The sequence below is a fragment of the Fundulus heteroclitus genome, chromosome 7, assembly GCF_011125445.2.
Source record: "Fundulus heteroclitus isolate FHET01 chromosome 7, MU-UCD_Fhet_4.1, whole genome shotgun sequence".
NCBI lineage: Eukaryota > Metazoa > Chordata > Actinopteri > Cyprinodontiformes > Fundulidae > Fundulus > Fundulus heteroclitus.
The window spans coordinates 27295496-27312749 of record NC_046367.1 but is presented as its reverse complement, the minus strand read 5'-3'; the positions used below and the strand labels follow the sequence as shown (position 1 = coordinate 27312749).

General features: G+C 39.7%; 3 protein-coding genes across 3 annotated transcripts; 1 reads left to right on the top strand and 2 right to left on the bottom strand.

Annotated features, from left to right (window-relative positions):
* Positions 1–1122: 1122 nt before the first annotated feature.
* LOC105919637 (glucose-6-phosphatase 2) lies at positions 1123–3006 on the top strand. The gene is made up of 5 exons (XM_036138699.1): positions 1123–1664; positions 1742–1851; positions 1939–2050; positions 2133–2254; positions 2341–3006. The coding sequence occupies exons 1-5, from the start codon at positions 1447–1449 to the stop codon at positions 2850–2852; spliced, it is 1074 nt and encodes a 357-aa protein (XP_035994592.1). The 5' UTR covers positions 1123–1446; the 3' UTR covers positions 2853–3006.
* Positions 3007–4051: 1045 nt separating this feature from the next.
* LOC118556444 (bile salt export pump-like) lies at positions 4052–8799 on the bottom strand. Its single transcript, XM_036139378.1, has 8 exons — positions 8270–8799; positions 7961–8164; positions 7615–7856; positions 7365–7521; positions 7073–7270; positions 6766–6972; positions 5764–5910; positions 4052–5605 (listed from the first exon to the last, which is right to left on the bottom strand). The coding sequence occupies exons 1-8, from the start codon at positions 8363–8365 to the stop codon at positions 5405–5407; spliced, it is 1452 nt and encodes a 483-aa protein (XP_035995271.1). The 5' UTR covers positions 8366–8799; the 3' UTR covers positions 4052–5404.
* Positions 8800–9845: 1046 nt separating this feature from the next.
* Positions 9846–16107, bottom strand: abcb11a (ATP-binding cassette, sub-family B (MDR/TAP), member 11a). The gene is made up of 16 exons (XM_036139377.1): positions 16033–16107; positions 15880–15964; positions 15645–15778; positions 15393–15564; positions 15180–15304; positions 14808–14982; positions 14013–14126; positions 13813–13923; positions 13607–13732; positions 13310–13513; positions 13048–13218; positions 12771–12960; positions 10748–10829; positions 10558–10666; positions 10316–10480; positions 9846–10192 (listed from the first exon to the last, which is right to left on the bottom strand). The coding sequence occupies exons 2-16, from the start codon at positions 15943–15945 to the stop codon at positions 10067–10069; spliced, it is 2070 nt and encodes a 689-aa protein (XP_035995270.1). The 5' UTR covers positions 15946–15964; positions 16033–16107; the 3' UTR covers positions 9846–10066.
* Positions 16108–17254: the final 1147 nt, after the last annotated feature.

Sequence of the window (17254 nt, the reverse complement as noted above, 5' to 3'; positions counted from 1 at the left end):
GCTAGTTCAGGAATGTAAAAAGCACTGCTTTATTTTGCTTTCTCTGGATTTATAGACCCATATAATAAATGTACATAATATCATTCCCCAACCCTTTGGAAAATGCTATATAAATAAGGCTATGAATGTCTGAAAATTCACAAGGTAGTGTGGCTCCTTCATGCTTTTACTTACATAAAAATTATTAATATTACTTTTTAACAGGATTTCCTGCTGCATATTCACCCCTACGCCCTCCCCCAACCTCCCACCTGCCGGTCAAAATGAGGAACTTCACATTGCTCATAACACCGCTGTGAGGCATTGCTACATAACACACCTACACGGTCACATTTTATTTCTGAATAGAAAAAAGGAATATTTAGTTAGCTCAGTAATTAAATTCAAAAAGTTTAACTCGTGCACTGTATAGATCCATCACATGCAAGGTAATATATTTCATGCATTTAATTTCTTTTAATTTTAGTAACAGACTGTTAAAACCTTTCTCAGAACATTTGAATATTACATAACACCCATAAGTGGAAAAATATTTATTAATATATTTTATATAATTATATAATAATGTCAATGGCATGGTCTATGCAATAATGGGGAAGACCTGGCAGTTGTCCAGCAGATAATTCTGACACCCTTTAATAGGAGGTTAAGTCACAACAAGTCACTGCATAAGAAGCTAGATGTTCAGAGAGTAATGCATCCTGGCATAATCGTAGAAAGTTGAAAGGAACGAAAAACTGTGGCCTTAATCTAGTGATTATAAGTTGTTAAACTATAGACCTGTTCACTTATCATGTGGTTGCTTGATGCTGTAGTTCCAGCTCAACCGCAAATTCAACCAGAAAGACATTTGGACTGCAGTTTATCGTCTTTTGTTAAAAATCTAAAATATTTTATACTTGAGATTCTCCTCCACTGTTAATTTGTGGGTCGAAAGATGAGAAGTTTAGGAACTACCGACGCAAAGAATTCCACCGAGAATCATTGCACCCAGTTACCTCAGTTGAGGAGGCCATATGGGCTCTGTTTTTTTAAAGGGAAGCCCATTTAGTTGCTGCGTTTGCTGAAAATGGCTGTATTAATCAGGCTGAAGTGATGCAGGTTACAGGCAGCGCACGCTCTCTCTCCCCTGGTGTTTGCAGTGGCTAATATTTAACATCTGTACAAGCCCTGTTCTGGGAAATATCTTAATGGCTACACTGTCAGGTTGTAAACAGTCTTATGAACATGTCCTAAAATGCTTTCCTCTCATGACTTGGGAACACATTATTATATTCCAGATGAACTCAGACAGCTTGCACTTACTTGTAGTTTCCATGGCTTTGATGAATGATTTGTGATGCCTGCTGGTTTGCGATATAAAAGAGATGCAACGAGAGAAAGGGGCATCATGGTGCTGCTTTGACCGGTGCTGAAAAGAAACCGACTGCTCTCAGAGGAAACGGGATGGATTTTATTCACATATTAGGCGTCCAAACTATACAGCATCTGCAGAACAACTACAAAGAATACAACAGCTTCCTTAGCCTGATGTCAGCAGTGGGTGACCCTCGTAATATTTTCTCTGTCTATTTCCCTCTTTGGTTCCATCTCAGTCATGATGTTGGTACCAAGATGATATGGGTGGCTGTTGTCGGAGACTGGTTCAATCTTATTTTCAAGTGGTAAGTCTGCTTAAATGACAGGATTCTAGCTTTATCTTGTGAGCCTATACATTTAAAGCGGACATCTTCTTACTCAGGGTTCTGTCTGGGCAGAGACCTTATTGGTGGGTTCACGAAACCCACTTGTTCCAGAACGGCACAAAGCCACATTTGGATCAGTTTCACATTACGTGTGAAACAGGGCCTGGTAAGTAGGTTTGTACTGTCTTTTAAGCTAACGTAGTAAAAAAAAAAAAAAAACAAGAAACACTTTCACTGATTTGTCTTTTCACAGGTAGTCCGTCGGGTCATGCCATGGGCTCATCATGTGTGTGGTACGTGATGGTCACCGCCACTCTAAACTTCGCCAGGTCCTCCTGCATCTCTTCTGTCCGGAGTTTTCAAAGGTGGAATTTTTTTTTTTTTTGTGATGCTGTCACAAAGCGGAAAACCAGGTCTGACAATTTCTTCTTTTTAATTTTCCTGCAGGTTTCATCTCTTGAGGTCCGTTTTGTGGACAGCCTTTTGGGTCATTCAGATAAATGTTTGCATTTCCAGAGTTTTCATCGCAACACACTTCCCTCATCAGGTCCTCCTCGGACTCGCCATCGGTACGTTCTGTTCGGGTTTGGCGCATATGTCCGATGTGGCTCATGTTTGGGATGACAATCTGTTTTTCTGTCCCTACAATGTCCAGGTATGCTTGTGGCTGAAGCATTTGACCACATTCCCTGCATCTATAATGCAAGCCTGAAGCTGTACCTCCAGGTCAACATGTTTCTTCTCTCGTTTGCTGTTTGCTTTTACTTGCTCCTAAAGTTTCTGGACTTTGACCCTCTGTGGTCGGTTGCCAAAGCCAAGATGTGGTGTGCAAACCCAGACTGGATCCACCTGGACACCATGCCGTTTGCCGGACTGTGGAGGAACCTGGGAGCCCTGTTTGGTCTGGGGCTTGCAGTGAACTCAGAGATGTTCATTCAGAGCTGTAAGGGGAAAAATGGCTGCAATAATACATTTAAACTCATGTGCATGGCTGCAAATCTCACCTTTCTGCAGCTGTATGATCTAATCAAGATGCCAACTCAAAGCGAGGCACTCTTTTACCTTCTGTCTTTTTGCAAAAGCGCGTCGGTTCCTTTTGGCGTCATTGCTGTCATACCTTACTGTGTTCATTTGCTAATCAGAGATGATGAGCGGAAACTCTCTTAGTTTAGGACAGTGATTTCTACGGAGCATTTTATCTCAACACTTTCTGCTGTAATGTGCATTAAAAAATGTCAGACTGTTATTGCACACACAGAAGCACTGAAACTGCAGCTTATGTGAGAAACAATGCACATTTTGTGGTTTAGATAATAAATGTGTCTCATTTGACCACATTCTATATTTGACCTATTATTTTATTATTAATTATTATTATTATTATTATTATTATTACATTCATGATAATAAGCCTTTCTGAAGTTTAGCTTGAGTCTTAGTTGTTTTTTGTGAATATATTTACAGAAGTTTGTGAAAAGCTGCTGGAATTTACAACAGGTTTATTGAAATGGTTTATGTGCAACTCTATAACATGATTTAATCCCTTCAGAAGTGGAGACTTTACCAGTTTATGGATCTCTGTCTTTAGCTCAAATACAGAAGCCGGATAAATTGTAGATTAAATATTACAAAACCACTTTATAACTTGGAAAAGACTGCATTTGTCAACTATACTGATTAACACTTCTTACATAAGATGCAGATGGGCGATGTTCAGCATACTTTTTGTTATTGTGATGTAAAAACGTAAATACAATTTCACACCATAAAGGTGCCTCGTTGGGACATGGTACCAAACTTTTACTTCATTCTCTGCTGTTTTTTTTTATTTGCAAGATCATTCACCTAATTCTCTCTGTTTGTATTGTAAGTGTTTGTGTGTACATTCTGGTCGGGGTGCGTTCAATAATCAATTGTGCGTCTCCTAGCAGTTTCTCCAGGAAAATTTAGACGTTAATGATCCTAAAGGTAATGAGGCAGATCAGAGTCTCTGATGTAACTGGATTAGATGGATTAATTAAACTCCTGAGCAGAGCCTCGTTTCAACTTTTCTTACAGTCTCATGGTTGCTTAGCATCGGCTGCACTTGAGACCTGCTGCCAAATGATGTAACCGCTCTGAGAGTGAAGTCTCTTTGCCAAAAGAAGCTTGAAGAGAACTTCATGTTTCTGGTTAAGAGCATGAAAATAAAGAATCACTTGTGCAGTTTATCCACATTCAAGGCATTGTTTAAGGGAGCAGTGGCTTTACTTTGAAAATTCTCATATTTAGAGGACAATTTCATTCATAAATTTAAGCATAAATATGCTCTGTTTTAAAATGCAAAATATGATTAAGGTAAAACCAGTTTATTTAAATAGCACTGATTCACAAAAAATGCCATCTAAGGATACTTGACAAACATATGGTTTATATACAGAAATAAAACAAACCAGTCCAATCATTTAGACAAATAAAAATTCAATTACATACTTTTCAAATTTCATTTATAGTACACCGCAGTCAAGTTCAGTTTTCTTACAGACTTTGTTCGATAGAAACCCCCAGAAAACTTGTAACTGAGCGTGCCACGGCATTTTTTAATGATGGTTGCCTAACTCACTTCAGACCTTCTAAAAGGCAGAATGAAAACAATTATGCCTTCCTTCTGATTGACCAATACTAGAGTAACCGACCCAGTGAAGGATTATCCACCTTATTTGCCTTATAAAGAAGAAATGCATAAGGAAAAGTAAAGAAGATGGAAAAATGTGAAAAGAATACATAGATATAAAATAGCTTGTGGGGAAAACACGGTAAGATATTTTAAGGAAGAAATAAAAGAGACATAAATGCATCATTGTGTAAAAGAAAAACATGAAAAAGATAGTAAGATTTAATTAATGCTTAAATATTGTGCTGGAAATAAAAATAATAAGAAAGTGTGAAGGCCAATTAAATTAATAACAAATGGTAAAGTAAATGAATGTGACATTTTAAACTAAGATATTCACAGATGTAAAATAATTTGTCATTTTTAAATTAATTGGTTGAGTGTTGGTTTATTTATCGGACCATTTATATTTAATTGCTTATCTCTTTAAATATGTCAGTTTTGGCCCCAGGCCGGCAGGGGGCCCTAACCTTTGGCAAGATTTGCTTAGAGCTAATGTTACAGGTGAAATATGATGAGTAAAGGTAAAACGTTTGTATATAAGCATTATTAACAACACATTGTTTGGTCAGATTATCAGAAACATATTTATAAAAATAAAAATAAGAACAAGAAAAGAAAGGGGAAGGGAAAACCACTTTAAAAGGCAAAATCTCAAACTTTTGCACAATGTTTCATTTACACATTATAATATTAAACACAAATGTGTACAATATAGCGTTTAACCTCAAATAACAAAAATAATTCATAAAACAGAAGCTGTTTAATCTCTTGGCAGGGACAACTTCAGAGTAAAAGAGGTAACTTATGCAGCTGACTGTAAGACAAATAATGCTATAATATCTGAGATGTGAGCAAGGAACAAATCAAAAGGCACTTGTTGCAGGGATGCTAAGTTGCATGTCAATGACTGTTTCCCTGCTGTCATCGCAGTTGTTTTGTATCTCTTTAATGATATAAAGGTTTAAAAGACGCATTCTCCAAACGGACAAAGAGACTCCGTGTTAGGTATACCTTCTGATTTATTTATCCAAATGATTTTAAAACTGTTTGGTGCTGCAAGGGATTAGCTGATCGGAGCTCCTGTTGTGACCAGTTTGTAATAGGCACCCTTCTTGGCCATGAGCTTATCATGCGTACCCTGTTCGATGACTACTCCGTGGGACATCACCGCTATGATGTCGGCCGTCTGGATTGTGGAGAGCCGGTGAGCGATGACGATGCACGTGCGTCCCTTTCTTGCTTCATCCAGAGCAGACTGGACGGTCTGCGGAAAGACAGAGAGCTTTCAAGCGAATGTTCTTTTGGGTTTCAAAGCAAGCATGCAGGTCATTTCTAAGGCACAGGAATAATGAGCATATGCTTAATTTATGAATCTCCCTTTTTTATGTGGTTAAACCTGTATTTAAAGAAACTATGCTTCACCTGTTCACTTTCTGTGTCCAGAGCCGATGTAGCCTCATCGAGCAGTAAGATCTTGGGGTTTCGGACAATGGCTCTGGCAATGGCAATGCGTTGCTTCTGTCCCCTTGATAGCTGCGAGCCCTGGGCACCAACCTGAGTCTCATATTTCTACCAGCGTGTGGTGAGAAGGAATTAAAAAAAACCCAACAGGTTTAGAGTTAGTTATCCATGAAATGCTCCTCATTAGGAAGAAATGGTACAGAAGCACCAATACTCCCTTGAAGCTATTTATGTTTTGTCACATTATAACTTAAAATTCAATATGTTTTATTCTGATTTAATGTGATAGATCAATACAAAGTAGTGCATAACTACGAAGTGGAACTAAAAGAAGATGGGGTGACAAGAACAAAAAGTGCTAAACACAAATGCATGCAGCACTATTTTATATTGGTCCATTCTTTTAAAACATTTTCAAGCATATCAAGCCAGTTAAATAAGTATTATGTATAATATGATAAAATTTGCAGTGAACTTGCTATTTAAAACCGGGAGGATTTATTTTGTATAGAAAAAAAGCCTTGTCTAAGTTTAAATCAAGTAACAAGTTGATTTGAATGTTACATAAGCTGAATTTATGCAGAATTGCTCTAATCATACAGACCACTCAAAGCGCCTGACACTAGACACACATTGGCCCTGTCTCACTAACAAATGCATTCACATCCAAACACTGGTAAACAGATTGGTGGGCAAGTTGGAGTTAAATGCCTCGTTCAGGATCACATTGACCTGTGGAAGGGGACTCAAACCCTCAACTTTCAGACTGCTAGACAATTACTCCTCCCAGTTGCTGACTAGCTTGAAATCAAAAACATTTTAACATCCAAATTAGATTTCAGATTACAGCCCCTATCATGCCAAATTAGTATTGACCCAGATATTGACTTATTTGTTTGGTTAATTTATCCACTTAATGAACGTAACAGTACGACAGCATTAAAATAAAACGTCTCCACTCACATCCGGTAGAGACATCACAAAGTCATGAAGATGGGCCTTCTTGGCAGCCTCCATCACCTCCTCCATGCCAACACTCCGAGCGTTATCTCCGTATCGGATGTTCTCCGCGATGCTGCAGTCAAACAACACTGGTTCCTGCGACACGATCCCAATCTGAGACCTCAGGAAGGGAACATTGACGCCACGGGATGGGTGACCGTCAATCAGCTGGATGTAGTATAAAAGAGTTCAACCAAACTGTTGATGTTCGCAAAACACATTTCTGGAATTGCTGTCATTTACATTTAAATGGACCAACAACACACACCACTTGCCCCTCATCTGGGTCGTAGAACCTCTCCAGTAACTGGACGCTGGTGCTTTTCCCACAGCCGCTGCTCCCAACAAAAGCCAAAGTCTGACCAGGCTTCACAGAAACAGCCAGGCCCTTCAGCACCTGAGTGTCTGGCCTTGTCGGATACGTAAACTTGCAGTTGCAAAACTCAATATCTCCTTTGAACATCTCCTATAGACGGTTAGAAAGTTCTTAAAGTACGCATCATGTGTAAAAAGAATGCAATCATCTGATTTAAAACGTTAAGCATTTGAAATTCACTGACCCATTTCTGTCCATCTGTGCGGCTAATGCTGATTTTAGGAACCCTGTCCAACAGTTTAAAGATCTGAGCAGCAGCGATTTTGGCTTTGGCGTAATCTGGAGTGAAGGAGGAAGCTCTCCCCAGCGCCGTCCCACTGATCACGATGGCCGAAATCACTCTAGAGACAGAATGCAAGAGTAAAGCTTCACTATGAGGTAGGTTGAGTTAAAAATATCTTTAAAATTTAAATGTACTGTGCACTTTTACCAACCTAAACACCAGCATGTATGGTAACCCTTCAGCTCTGACCAGGTAGCCTCCATATCTAAACGAAGCAGCATACGCCATGAAGGTGACGCACTGGGCGAAGCCGAAACAGAGCCCATAGATGTTTGCTCTCTTCTTGGCAGATTTATAGGGAAGCTCCAGCTTTTGCTCGTATGATTCCACAAACGAGCGCTCTTTGGCTAAACCTGCAATGGTCCGGATGTTGCTGAGAGCCTCACTGGACACCTGTGGGCGGGACGCTTTTTGTAGCTCTCAAACTCACAGCTTAAAAAATTACCTAATTTATGGTGAATGATCTAGTTTGGTACTGGATCAGAGCGGTAGCTTACCTGACCTGCTGCTTCCATGGACTTGTTATCTTCGTTTGCAAAGCCTGTGAGCATTTTGGCTTGGAAAACGCCAGACAGCCCAATTAGAGGCAGGAAGCACATGATTACCAAAGTTAGCTTCCAGCTGAAGTAGAAGGCGATGATGAACGAGGCTCCAATGTTGGTCAGGGAGTTCACGATCATGCCAATCTGGGAACCAGTTGCCTGCAGAAACAATTTCAGCCATAACTATAACAACTATCATGCTATAAGAAAACACTAATAAGCAAGATAAATACCACACTATAAAAAAATAAAAAAAATGCTTACCCCCTGGACCATAGATGCATCTGTGGCCAGTCTGGTGGTCAAAGCTCCAGGACTGTTGTTGGGATCATCAAACCAGGCAATTTCCTGTCTCAGCATGGCCTGGAAGCCCACTTTCCTCAGACGGCGGGTCAGCCGCTCTCCAGACTTAGCAAACGCATATCCCTGAAGAAACAAACGTCAGCCACTCCGTTTGGAAACATTTTTCTGTGCTGCTTTGTTTCAATATATCAGAGACGTTTTCAAGAAATGTATTTATTTTTATGAGTAAATTAATCCATGGATGATTGTTTGTTCTTTGTGCGCAGCAAGAATTTTGAAGAAAAAAAAATTAGGGTGATATTTTTGATGACAAATGTAATCTTAAATGGAAAATGTGTCTACAGCATTTTCCATTTTATTTTCCTTTTATTAGCCAAAAGCTTTGCTGCAATTCTAATATATAGCAAGAAGGGCCACACACACCCACCCACAAAAAGACTTAAGCAAACCTATTTCTCCAACTTTACCAAGAGCAAGTTGTAATTTTTGTCACTGGGACTAGACTACAAACATTTTCTAGACCACACACACACACACACACACACACCTGAGAGACACCACACCTAAAGATAAAAAAAACATAGATAAAACATGTTCACTCGTACAGTGTGTGGTGTCCGGTCACACAGCGAGCTCAACGCACCACACACCAACAGATTTCACTTAAGATCATTCAGATATCATATGAGAAATCTTGCAAATCCCCTCAAGATCAAACGTGAGTTCAGAGTTAATAAACATGGATGACCAGGAAGAATAATGGCGATGGTTTCAACAGAGAAAAAACATAAGAAAAAGAAACGCCGTTGGTTAAACAAGCGGAGACAAAGTGACCAGGGGCTCTACGCTTGCTCCACTGTGAAATGGAAGCAAGTTGGGGGGTTTTCTCTCGGGGAATCCCTCACCTCTCTTTTTGATTGGCTACACGTCACATTCAACAGGCTGCGTGCTCAAAATCCTGCCGTGTGAATGGCAGGATTTTGAGTGCTGAAATGATACAAAAAGGTGCAAAATACAGTATATGGTATTTGCTGCTTTGGGAATTTTTTTGTTGTCTTTTCCTGACTGGTATCTGTAGATAAAGATATCACTCTGATGCTTTAGGAGCTTTGCAGATATCTTGTTTTTGCTCTGGTATAACATTAGTTTAATGGTTAACTCTGAACACAGCCACTCGGTAAAAGATTTCAGTCAAAGATGAAGTTAGAAAAAAATGGCAAATTCTTTGTATGGGTCTCACTTTTACGTATCACAAGAACTCCGCATTTTAACAGAGGTAAAGCAGACTTTTTAGTTCCACTGCAGTTATCACAAAAAGTGAAGAACATTTCTCAATTTATTTTCACTATCTTCAACCTGCCAGGAACTGCAGGTGGAGATTACTCTCCTTGGAAAATATCTGGTAGTATGCTTTGTCCACTTTAAATAAATACAAAAGACAATAAATATTTAAACCTAATGTTTTTAAAAAATATATATTGCCAGTGTGATGTGAAATAATACTGTATCAGTGCACCAGTTGTTATGGAACTGGGTAGTATGAGTCGTAAGCATAACATATGTATGCTCTTTTGTTTTCATGGGTGAAAAGACATTTTAAGTGTTAAGGGCATGTCAAAAGCAGTGAGTGGGAGTTTATTTTGTGTAATTGCAGAAACTAATGCACATGGTTGTCATTTTTTTTTTTTACACAAATGGCATCACCTGGAAGTATACATGTTCTGAGCTTATATAGCCTGTGTAATATCTTATTATTCTTTAAAGAGAACAACAAACAACCTGCAGAAACTGTGAAAAGAAACTGGTCACGGCCACGATACAAAACAGAATGCAGATGCCGTTGATCTCTTCCCGCTGCTGATTCACGTCCTGAATGGCAAACGTCTGAGAACACACAGATTTGGGGAAATCTTTAACAAAAATAAAACCGTTTCAGGATAACTAATCCAACCAGCTCAACTTGTAAGACGGAACACACTGTACAGTCATCACGGGAGGAGTTCTCACCCCAAGAATCTGGCTGAACAGGACTGCATAGATCGGGTTCACAGAGCCATTGACTGCAGCTCCCAGTGATCCCAGCAGCATGTACGGCCATTCTGGCTGGTTGTACTTCAGGATGCGCGCTACCGGAGCTCGCTCTTTGTTTTCTTCCGGGCTATCCTCAGCCGTCTGTTGAAAGATCTGCATGAAAGCAATGCCAGCCAGAGACTTAGCATGTTCCAAAACACGAACGGGAGACTTATTACGTTCTCTGCCGTGACTTGGACGCTCGTAGGGATCCCGAGGCTTCCTCTCAATGCATCCGGGACAAAGTCACTTGACAGCTGGCTCTGAGATCGCAGACGTACAGAGCTCCTGTAGGGTTGGGATTGAGAAAATCAGACTGATTTGTTGATAATACCGCACGGTTGTCGCTGTAGATTCAAATTGTGCTACCTTTTACTGGATCTGAAGCTTCCTCGTCTAAAACTTTCCACATTTAGATCAAAGTCATCCTCAGGAGGCTCACTGCTCACAACTAGAACAGGAGTATTCAAATTGTCAAGACAACTCTGAAAGTTTCCAGCCACTTAAACCAAAAGCATGAATGGCATGTGTACTTAGTGGAAGATTTTAGCCTGTTACCCCTAACCATGCCTTGGAAAAAAAAAGATGCAACACAGTGATAACCTTTGCTGAAAACTAACTACCCCGACTTGCTGTTTAAAATGTCTTGTCTGGTGAGCTCGGTGCATATCATATTGCACTTATATATACTACAGATGAGATGATTTGTAATTTCCGGCTGTACAAATTCACAAAGCAAACAAATAAAATGAGCTCTAGGCAAAAGTAATGTAACGCCTCCCTTTAGACACCACTGTCTGTCCTACCAGCTGAGTTTTTCCATTGTGGTTTTTGCACGCTTCATGCAGAGCACATCTAGTTCTGTGAGATTCTTTGGCTGTCTCACAAGTGCACCTACTTCAGGATCCATCCATAGTTCTCTGATGATGTGTGGGGTTGGGAGAGTCACTACAGAAAACCCAAAAGACCGCAAGGCATGTGGCAGGGCTCTGGGGTGTGTTTAAGCCTCCCTGTTTGTTGTAAGAGCTGTTTGTTTTATGATGAATGAGTGTAATGCTGCGTTGGCATTTTACAATCAGCACCTTTTGACAAACGGTCTAACATTACCACAAAGGTTGGGTGAGGTTTACTTTTCTGCATTGTCATTATTTATGTGTCATTTGTAAATGTAGACTTAGAATTTAAAAAAAAATAGAAGAAGGAAAAAAACACATGTAGGACGAAGCTCATTTTTCACAATGAAAATCTCTTGCAATGCTGTTATGTTGTTGTAGGTTTATTTGTTTTGTTGGTTTTACTTCTTGCCTACACTGAAATGATTTGTAATGATCACGCCAGCCCTGCGCCTGTTGTCATTTACTCCCACGGTGCACGTAGAGTCCCATTTATTGAATGGAATTCATTGCAGTTCAATTCTTAAAACCTAGTAAAGTCCTAATTACATTAAATGTCATCTCAAAGCACATAAATAGACAATCAGGTTCAAATCATATTCAGTTCTTTGGTCCTAAATCAGTTTATGTCGGTGAAGCTTATTCCAATACAGCTGTACATACAGCCCAATATGCTAGCCATAGTGCAGGTAGTTCCATAATGCCAGCTGGAAAAAAAAGTAAAATGCTTTGACTCATCGATGTTGCAACAAACCCTCCTATTTCTGTTGTTTTTCCGTGTCCTGCCCTCGTGCCAGCTAGGTTTTGTTTTGCTGAACTTAAGATCAGACAAGCTTTGATCCTTCTTGTTCTGTGGTTGTTGGTTTTGTTTTTATAGCTCCTTCATTTTTTTTTTGTTAGTTTGTTTTAACAACCTGCCCAACATGATCTTGCTGATCATTAGGGTTCACAACATTTGTGATGATCCATCCTCCTAGTGGGAGTGTCCGCGAAGCAATTTCACCACGGTTACAAGCGGTGACAATAAATATTCTTTGAATCCATCCATCTCTCCATCCATCCTGGAGCTCCGTTAGGATGTTTTCCCAGATATCAGGCTTTGTTACCATTTAGCTATCAATTATTTATTTTTATTTATTTGTCATATTTTTCCTTCATTTGCTGTTTTGTAGATCCCAAACAGCCTATTTAGGGTTAGGCATGAAAATATGAATCATTATGATGTTTGAAAAATGTATTCATGACACTGAGCTACTTTACATTAGGTTAATGTCGTGCCCCCCAGTACGCTGCAGCTGCATAAACAGGAAACACACATTGAACTGCATCATTTTTTTATAAGTTGTTGAGGGAATTTGAGTATTTATGAGTTAATTTAGATTTTCCCAACAAACAGTGCCAAGGAGAAATATAATCGGCTCTTGAGTTTTACCCACATTTGGGGCAATTTAATTTTTTTTATAAAAGCTGAAAACAACCCTTCACAGATAGATAATTACCCTTAGCTGTGTTGGATGAACCCTGGTTCTGCAGGGTCACCAGAGTGAAGTAGACGCCTTGCTTTTCCAGCAACTCGCTGTGTGTTCCTCTCTCCACAGCCTGTCCGTGCTCAAATCCAACGATCACGTCTGCGTTTCTGATTGTGGAAAGGCGGTGGGCAATGGAGATGGTCGTCCTCCCTGCCCGTGCCTACAAGGAAACCTGGGTGTTAGTCCCCAGAGCAAGTCAAAATTTGGAGCTTTTTAAAGACATAGTTGGTAGCAGACGGAGACCAACATTGTCCAGAGCTTCTTGGACTACAGCCTCACTCTCGTTATCCAAGGCTGATGTGGCCATGTCCAGCAGCAGGATTTTAGGGTTTCTGATGAGAGCTCGCGCGATTGCAATTCGCTGCTTCTGTCCTCCACTCATCTGGCCTCCACCTTCGCCCACCAGTGTGGCAAATTTCTGTGTAATCAGTTGGAAAATGTTTTTGACTTCGCGAAGTTCAAAACCGACAAGTACAGTACACTGCAAAGCTACCAGTGTGTGAATGTACCTTTGGGAGTGCCATAATAAAGTCATAAGCGTTGGCCTCTTTTGCTGCCTGGATGATTTGGTTCATCGTTACTTCAGGCCGGCCATATTGTATATTATCTGCGATAGTTGTGGCAAACAGCACTGGTTCCTGCTCCACGACACCAATCAGAGAGCGGAGCCACTGGATGTTCAATGTGCGGATGTCATGGCCATCCAAAGACACCTGGGAATAGGGGTTACAGTAAAAGATCATTATTAAGCCTTTGAATGTTTAGCTTTACATGTGCTTTATGTGCGCAGGTATTTAGATTGTTACCGTTCCTTCCTTTGGATCATAAAATCTTTGAATGAGCTGGATTGCGGTGCTTTTTCCTGATCCGCTCGGCCCAACAAAAGCGGTCGTTTCTCCTGCTTTAATCTGAACGCTCAGGTTGTCTAAAATCTGAATAAGCGGTTGGAATTACAAAGAGTTTAATTAACACCAAAGCGGTAACAACATAAATGTCAGGTGAGTTGAGTTACCTTAACCTCAGGTCGAGATGGGTAGAAGAAGGTGACATTATTGAACTCAAGATCACCCTTGACTTTGTCTAATTTATGTCCATCCTCTGAGAAACAATTGATTTCTGGTTCCTGTGCAAGAGGCAACAGATTAATTTATTTTATCCATTCTATTTCAGCTCCTTCCAAAACTGATTTCCTCCCACAACATGTCACGTTACCCGATCAATTGTCTCAAAAATGGTTTTTGCTGCTGCGCGACCGGTGGCGAAGGCCTCCAGACACGGTGAGGCCTGGCCCAGATTCATGGCTGCCATCAGCACTCCAAAGAAAACCTGAGAGGAAACAAGGCAAGCTAACAGTGAAGCAGGAGTACTCTGTTGGTCATGAATCTGGAAAAACTTCGATTTTAAACTAATTTGTCATTTCATTGCTTTTTTGATTGATCAATGAAGTTTTGAGATTGTAAGCACTTTAGTTGTCAACAATAAATCACATCATTACAATTATTTCATGAGAATACAATACCTTTTTCAAATTTATTGATCACAACAATACATTATTTAAGGTTAGTGACCGCAAGCACTTTTTAAAAACACAGTTTTTATGATTTTTGTTGATAAAAGGGGGTAAAAAAAACAAGAAGACTACTTTTATTGCTACCAAAAGGTTTTGCAAATTTGTCTGAAAATAATGAATGATTCAATAAATTAAATCATCAACTAAAAATTAACAAGTAATTGAATAAATTAAAGTTATAATTTTATCAGAAATTTAGCTGTTTTCTTTTCCATATATTTTTTTTTCCAATAACAACTCCTTATGTTCATTTTAAAGGGTTTTTAGTTTTTATTAATATATGGAATATACAATTTATAATTTGTACTTCCAAATCTTAAATGCTTGTTCGGATATATTTATTTATAATAAATGTTTAATATTTGATTTGAAATACAATAATAATAATAACAATAATAATTTGACATGAAATATGCATTGTTCTTACATTCCTTTACCTGAATAAGGCTGCCTGGAGTCAGCTCCTTGGTGTCAATGACTAGTTTAGACCCGTACCAAAAGGCCAAGGCATAACACAGGAAGATGATGCACCACAGGTATCCTTGAAACACTCCTATGATTGAGCCCTTTTTAACACCCCAGTTCTGCGCTTCGATGAGGTTTCTGTCATACCTGTCACACATCAATTAATCAATTAATCAATCAAACTTCATGCATATCATACACTCTACTCTAATAGCAACACAAACTACTTTACAGATAAGAAACAAAACAAACCCCTAACCCCTGTTTGGGGTTTGATATGACCCATAGGACCCACGCGTTGTATTCAAGCCACAAAAAATACTTGTTTTGTTGAACAAAAGTACCTCTCAGCTTCTTTTTCCTCGCCTCCAAAAGCTGCGACTGTCCTGATGGACGACAGGACCTCGTCCGCCACTGCTCCTGCCTTTGCGTAGGCCGACAGCTCTCGTCCTGTTAGCCTGGCCACAGCCTTAAGAAGCACAGGTGACACGCTCTCAGAAACATTAAAAAGTGTCACCATCTGCCTCCTCGTTGTAAAAACGTTGCCATTTTACTACCATCGCCATGAGTCCAGCAGCTAAGCCAATGAGAGGGCTGACCGCTATGACGACCAAAGTAAGCTTCCACCCGCCGATGAATCCAACCATGAAGCCGAAAACAAACGTTGAGATCCTCTCGATGAAAATGGACACCTGATCGGCGATGGCGTTGTTGATCTTATTGATGTCACTATGAAGGGATAGAGGACAGAAGAAATATGAAAAACATGCTTTTGGCAACAGCGGCAGCCTTCGAACCCGCAGACTTACTCAGAAATCCTCGTGTTCAGTTCCCCTACAGAGTTGCAGTCGAACCATCCGATCTCCATCTGCATAACCTTCCTGAAATAGGTTTTCCTGATCCTCTGAGTTTGCCTTGCAGCTGCTGACACCCAGAAAACAATCTACAACACGAAAACGAGTTATTTATTTCAATATGTGTGTGTGTCAGCTATGATCCGCTTAGAAGATGTTTAAAACTGACAAAAAAAACGTCTGGACTAACCTGAAAATAACTAACAATCAAAACACCTAGTCCGATGCCAACGTAGTAATAAGCGAACAGGGTCATCTCGGCTTCGATGTCCACCCTGGAAGGACAGAGATGTGAAAGCAACAATCAGCAATCAACCCACTCCGCAGTGCACTCTTGACTTACCCACAGGAAATCGTGGCATTATCGGCTGTTTCAAATATGGAGCCATTGGTCCAATAGATGGTGTTGTTTATGCACTCCTTGTTTGGGTCTTTGAGCTCTTGGATCTCCAGCTCATAAGCCACAAAAGTGTTTGTCATCATGCCGTACACCAGGAGCATGAGGGGTGAGGCTGAGCCGTGGATCAGGGCACACAAGCTGCCCACCACCATCATCAGCGTGTCTCGCCAGGTGGCAAACCGAAACTTCAGGCAGAGAAATGTGAGAAGTGACTAAAGTGTTTATAAAAACAATATGAAACCAACTTTCTCTATTTAATTGTGGAAATAAAACATTGATTTAATGTTAGAAAACGCAACAAAGGTAGCGTTTTTTTTTTTATTTTACCTTTCAACTCCATTACATTTAGAACAGTTGTATAAATCTGAAGGGAGGCATGTTTGCCGTATGCAATGTAATTTTGGAAAACTGAGGATGCAGATGTCTAAGCACACAATGCACGCATTCATTATCAATACTAGATTTCAGCTTCCCAAAAGTATTTGATCCTCAGAAAATCAAAACATAACATTTTACTCATTATAAAATGATTTTTAATAAAGAAAAGTTGTGTAAAGATCCAAGGACTGCCGACCTGAGAGGTCTTCAGACAATTATTTGTGTCCTCCACCATGATGCTAAGCCACGACAGCTGATTGCTAAAAGAAGCTGGCAGATGCAGATAAAGAGGTCTGCATCTAGCCATATTAAAGGAAGTTGAGTGGAAGGAAAAAAGTCTAGTGGAAAAAGGTACCCTAGCAAAAGAGATAGCCACAGCCTTGAGAGGATGGTGAAGAAAAGCCAATATAAACAGATTTACATACATATATATATATATATATATATATATATATATATATATATATATATATATATATATATATATAATTTTCCTTTTTTGTATATTTATACTTAAAATATCTTCATTGAGAGCAAAGTGTAAACAAAGTCCAATTCCTTTCTTGTCTGTGTGCACAAACTTGGTGATGAATGCTAATTCTGACTCAATTCTGATTTGTGCTTCAAGAAGTCGTGCAGAAGTGTCCAGGGCGTGAGCTACAATCGGCCCCTCCTGAATTAGCGGCATCAAGAGTCTTCTCTGGGATTTGGAGAAAAGGGACTAAACTGTTGCTCAGTACTCAGAGTTTAGCTGAAAGGAACTTTTGCTTTTGGAAATTAAGACCTT

Bases quoted from the DNA above. Each gene is read 5' to 3' on its own strand.
- LOC105919637 (XM_036138699.1), top strand. From the start codon at position 1,447: ATGGATTTTATTCACATATTAGGCGTCCAAACTATACAGCATCTGCAG. The intron at 1,852-1,938 runs GTAAGTAGGTTT...GTCTTTTCACAG, and splicing joins TACGTGTGAAACAGGGCCTG to GTAGTCCGTCGGGTCATGCC. The intron at 2,051-2,132 runs GTGGAATTTTTT...ATTTTCCTGCAG, and splicing joins TCTGTCCGGAGTTTTCAAAG to GTTTCATCTCTTGAGGTCCG.
- LOC118556444 (XM_036139378.1), bottom strand. From the start codon at position 8,365: ATGCTGAGACAGGAAATTGCCTGGTTTGATGATCCCAACAACAGTCCT. The intron at 7,857-7,960 runs GTAAGCTACCGC...TCCCGCCCACAG, and splicing joins CCATGGAAGCAGCAGGTCAG to GTGTCCAGTGAGGCTCTCAG. The intron at 7,271-7,364 runs GTCAGTGAATTT...AACCGTCTATAG, and splicing joins GCACAGATGGACAGAAATGG to GAGATGTTCAAAGGAGATAT.
- abcb11a (XM_036139377.1), bottom strand. From the start codon at position 15,945: ATGACCCTGTTCGCTTATTACTACGTTGGCATCGGACTAGGTGTTTTG. The intron at 14,983-15,179 runs GTACTTTTGTTC...GATGTGTGACAG, and splicing joins GAGGAAAAAGAAGCTGAGAG to GTATGACAGAAACCTCATCG. The intron at 10,830-12,770 runs GTAATTATCTAT...CTCCTGTTCTAG, and splicing joins TTCATCCAACACAGCTAAGG to TTGTGAGCAGTGAGCCTCCT.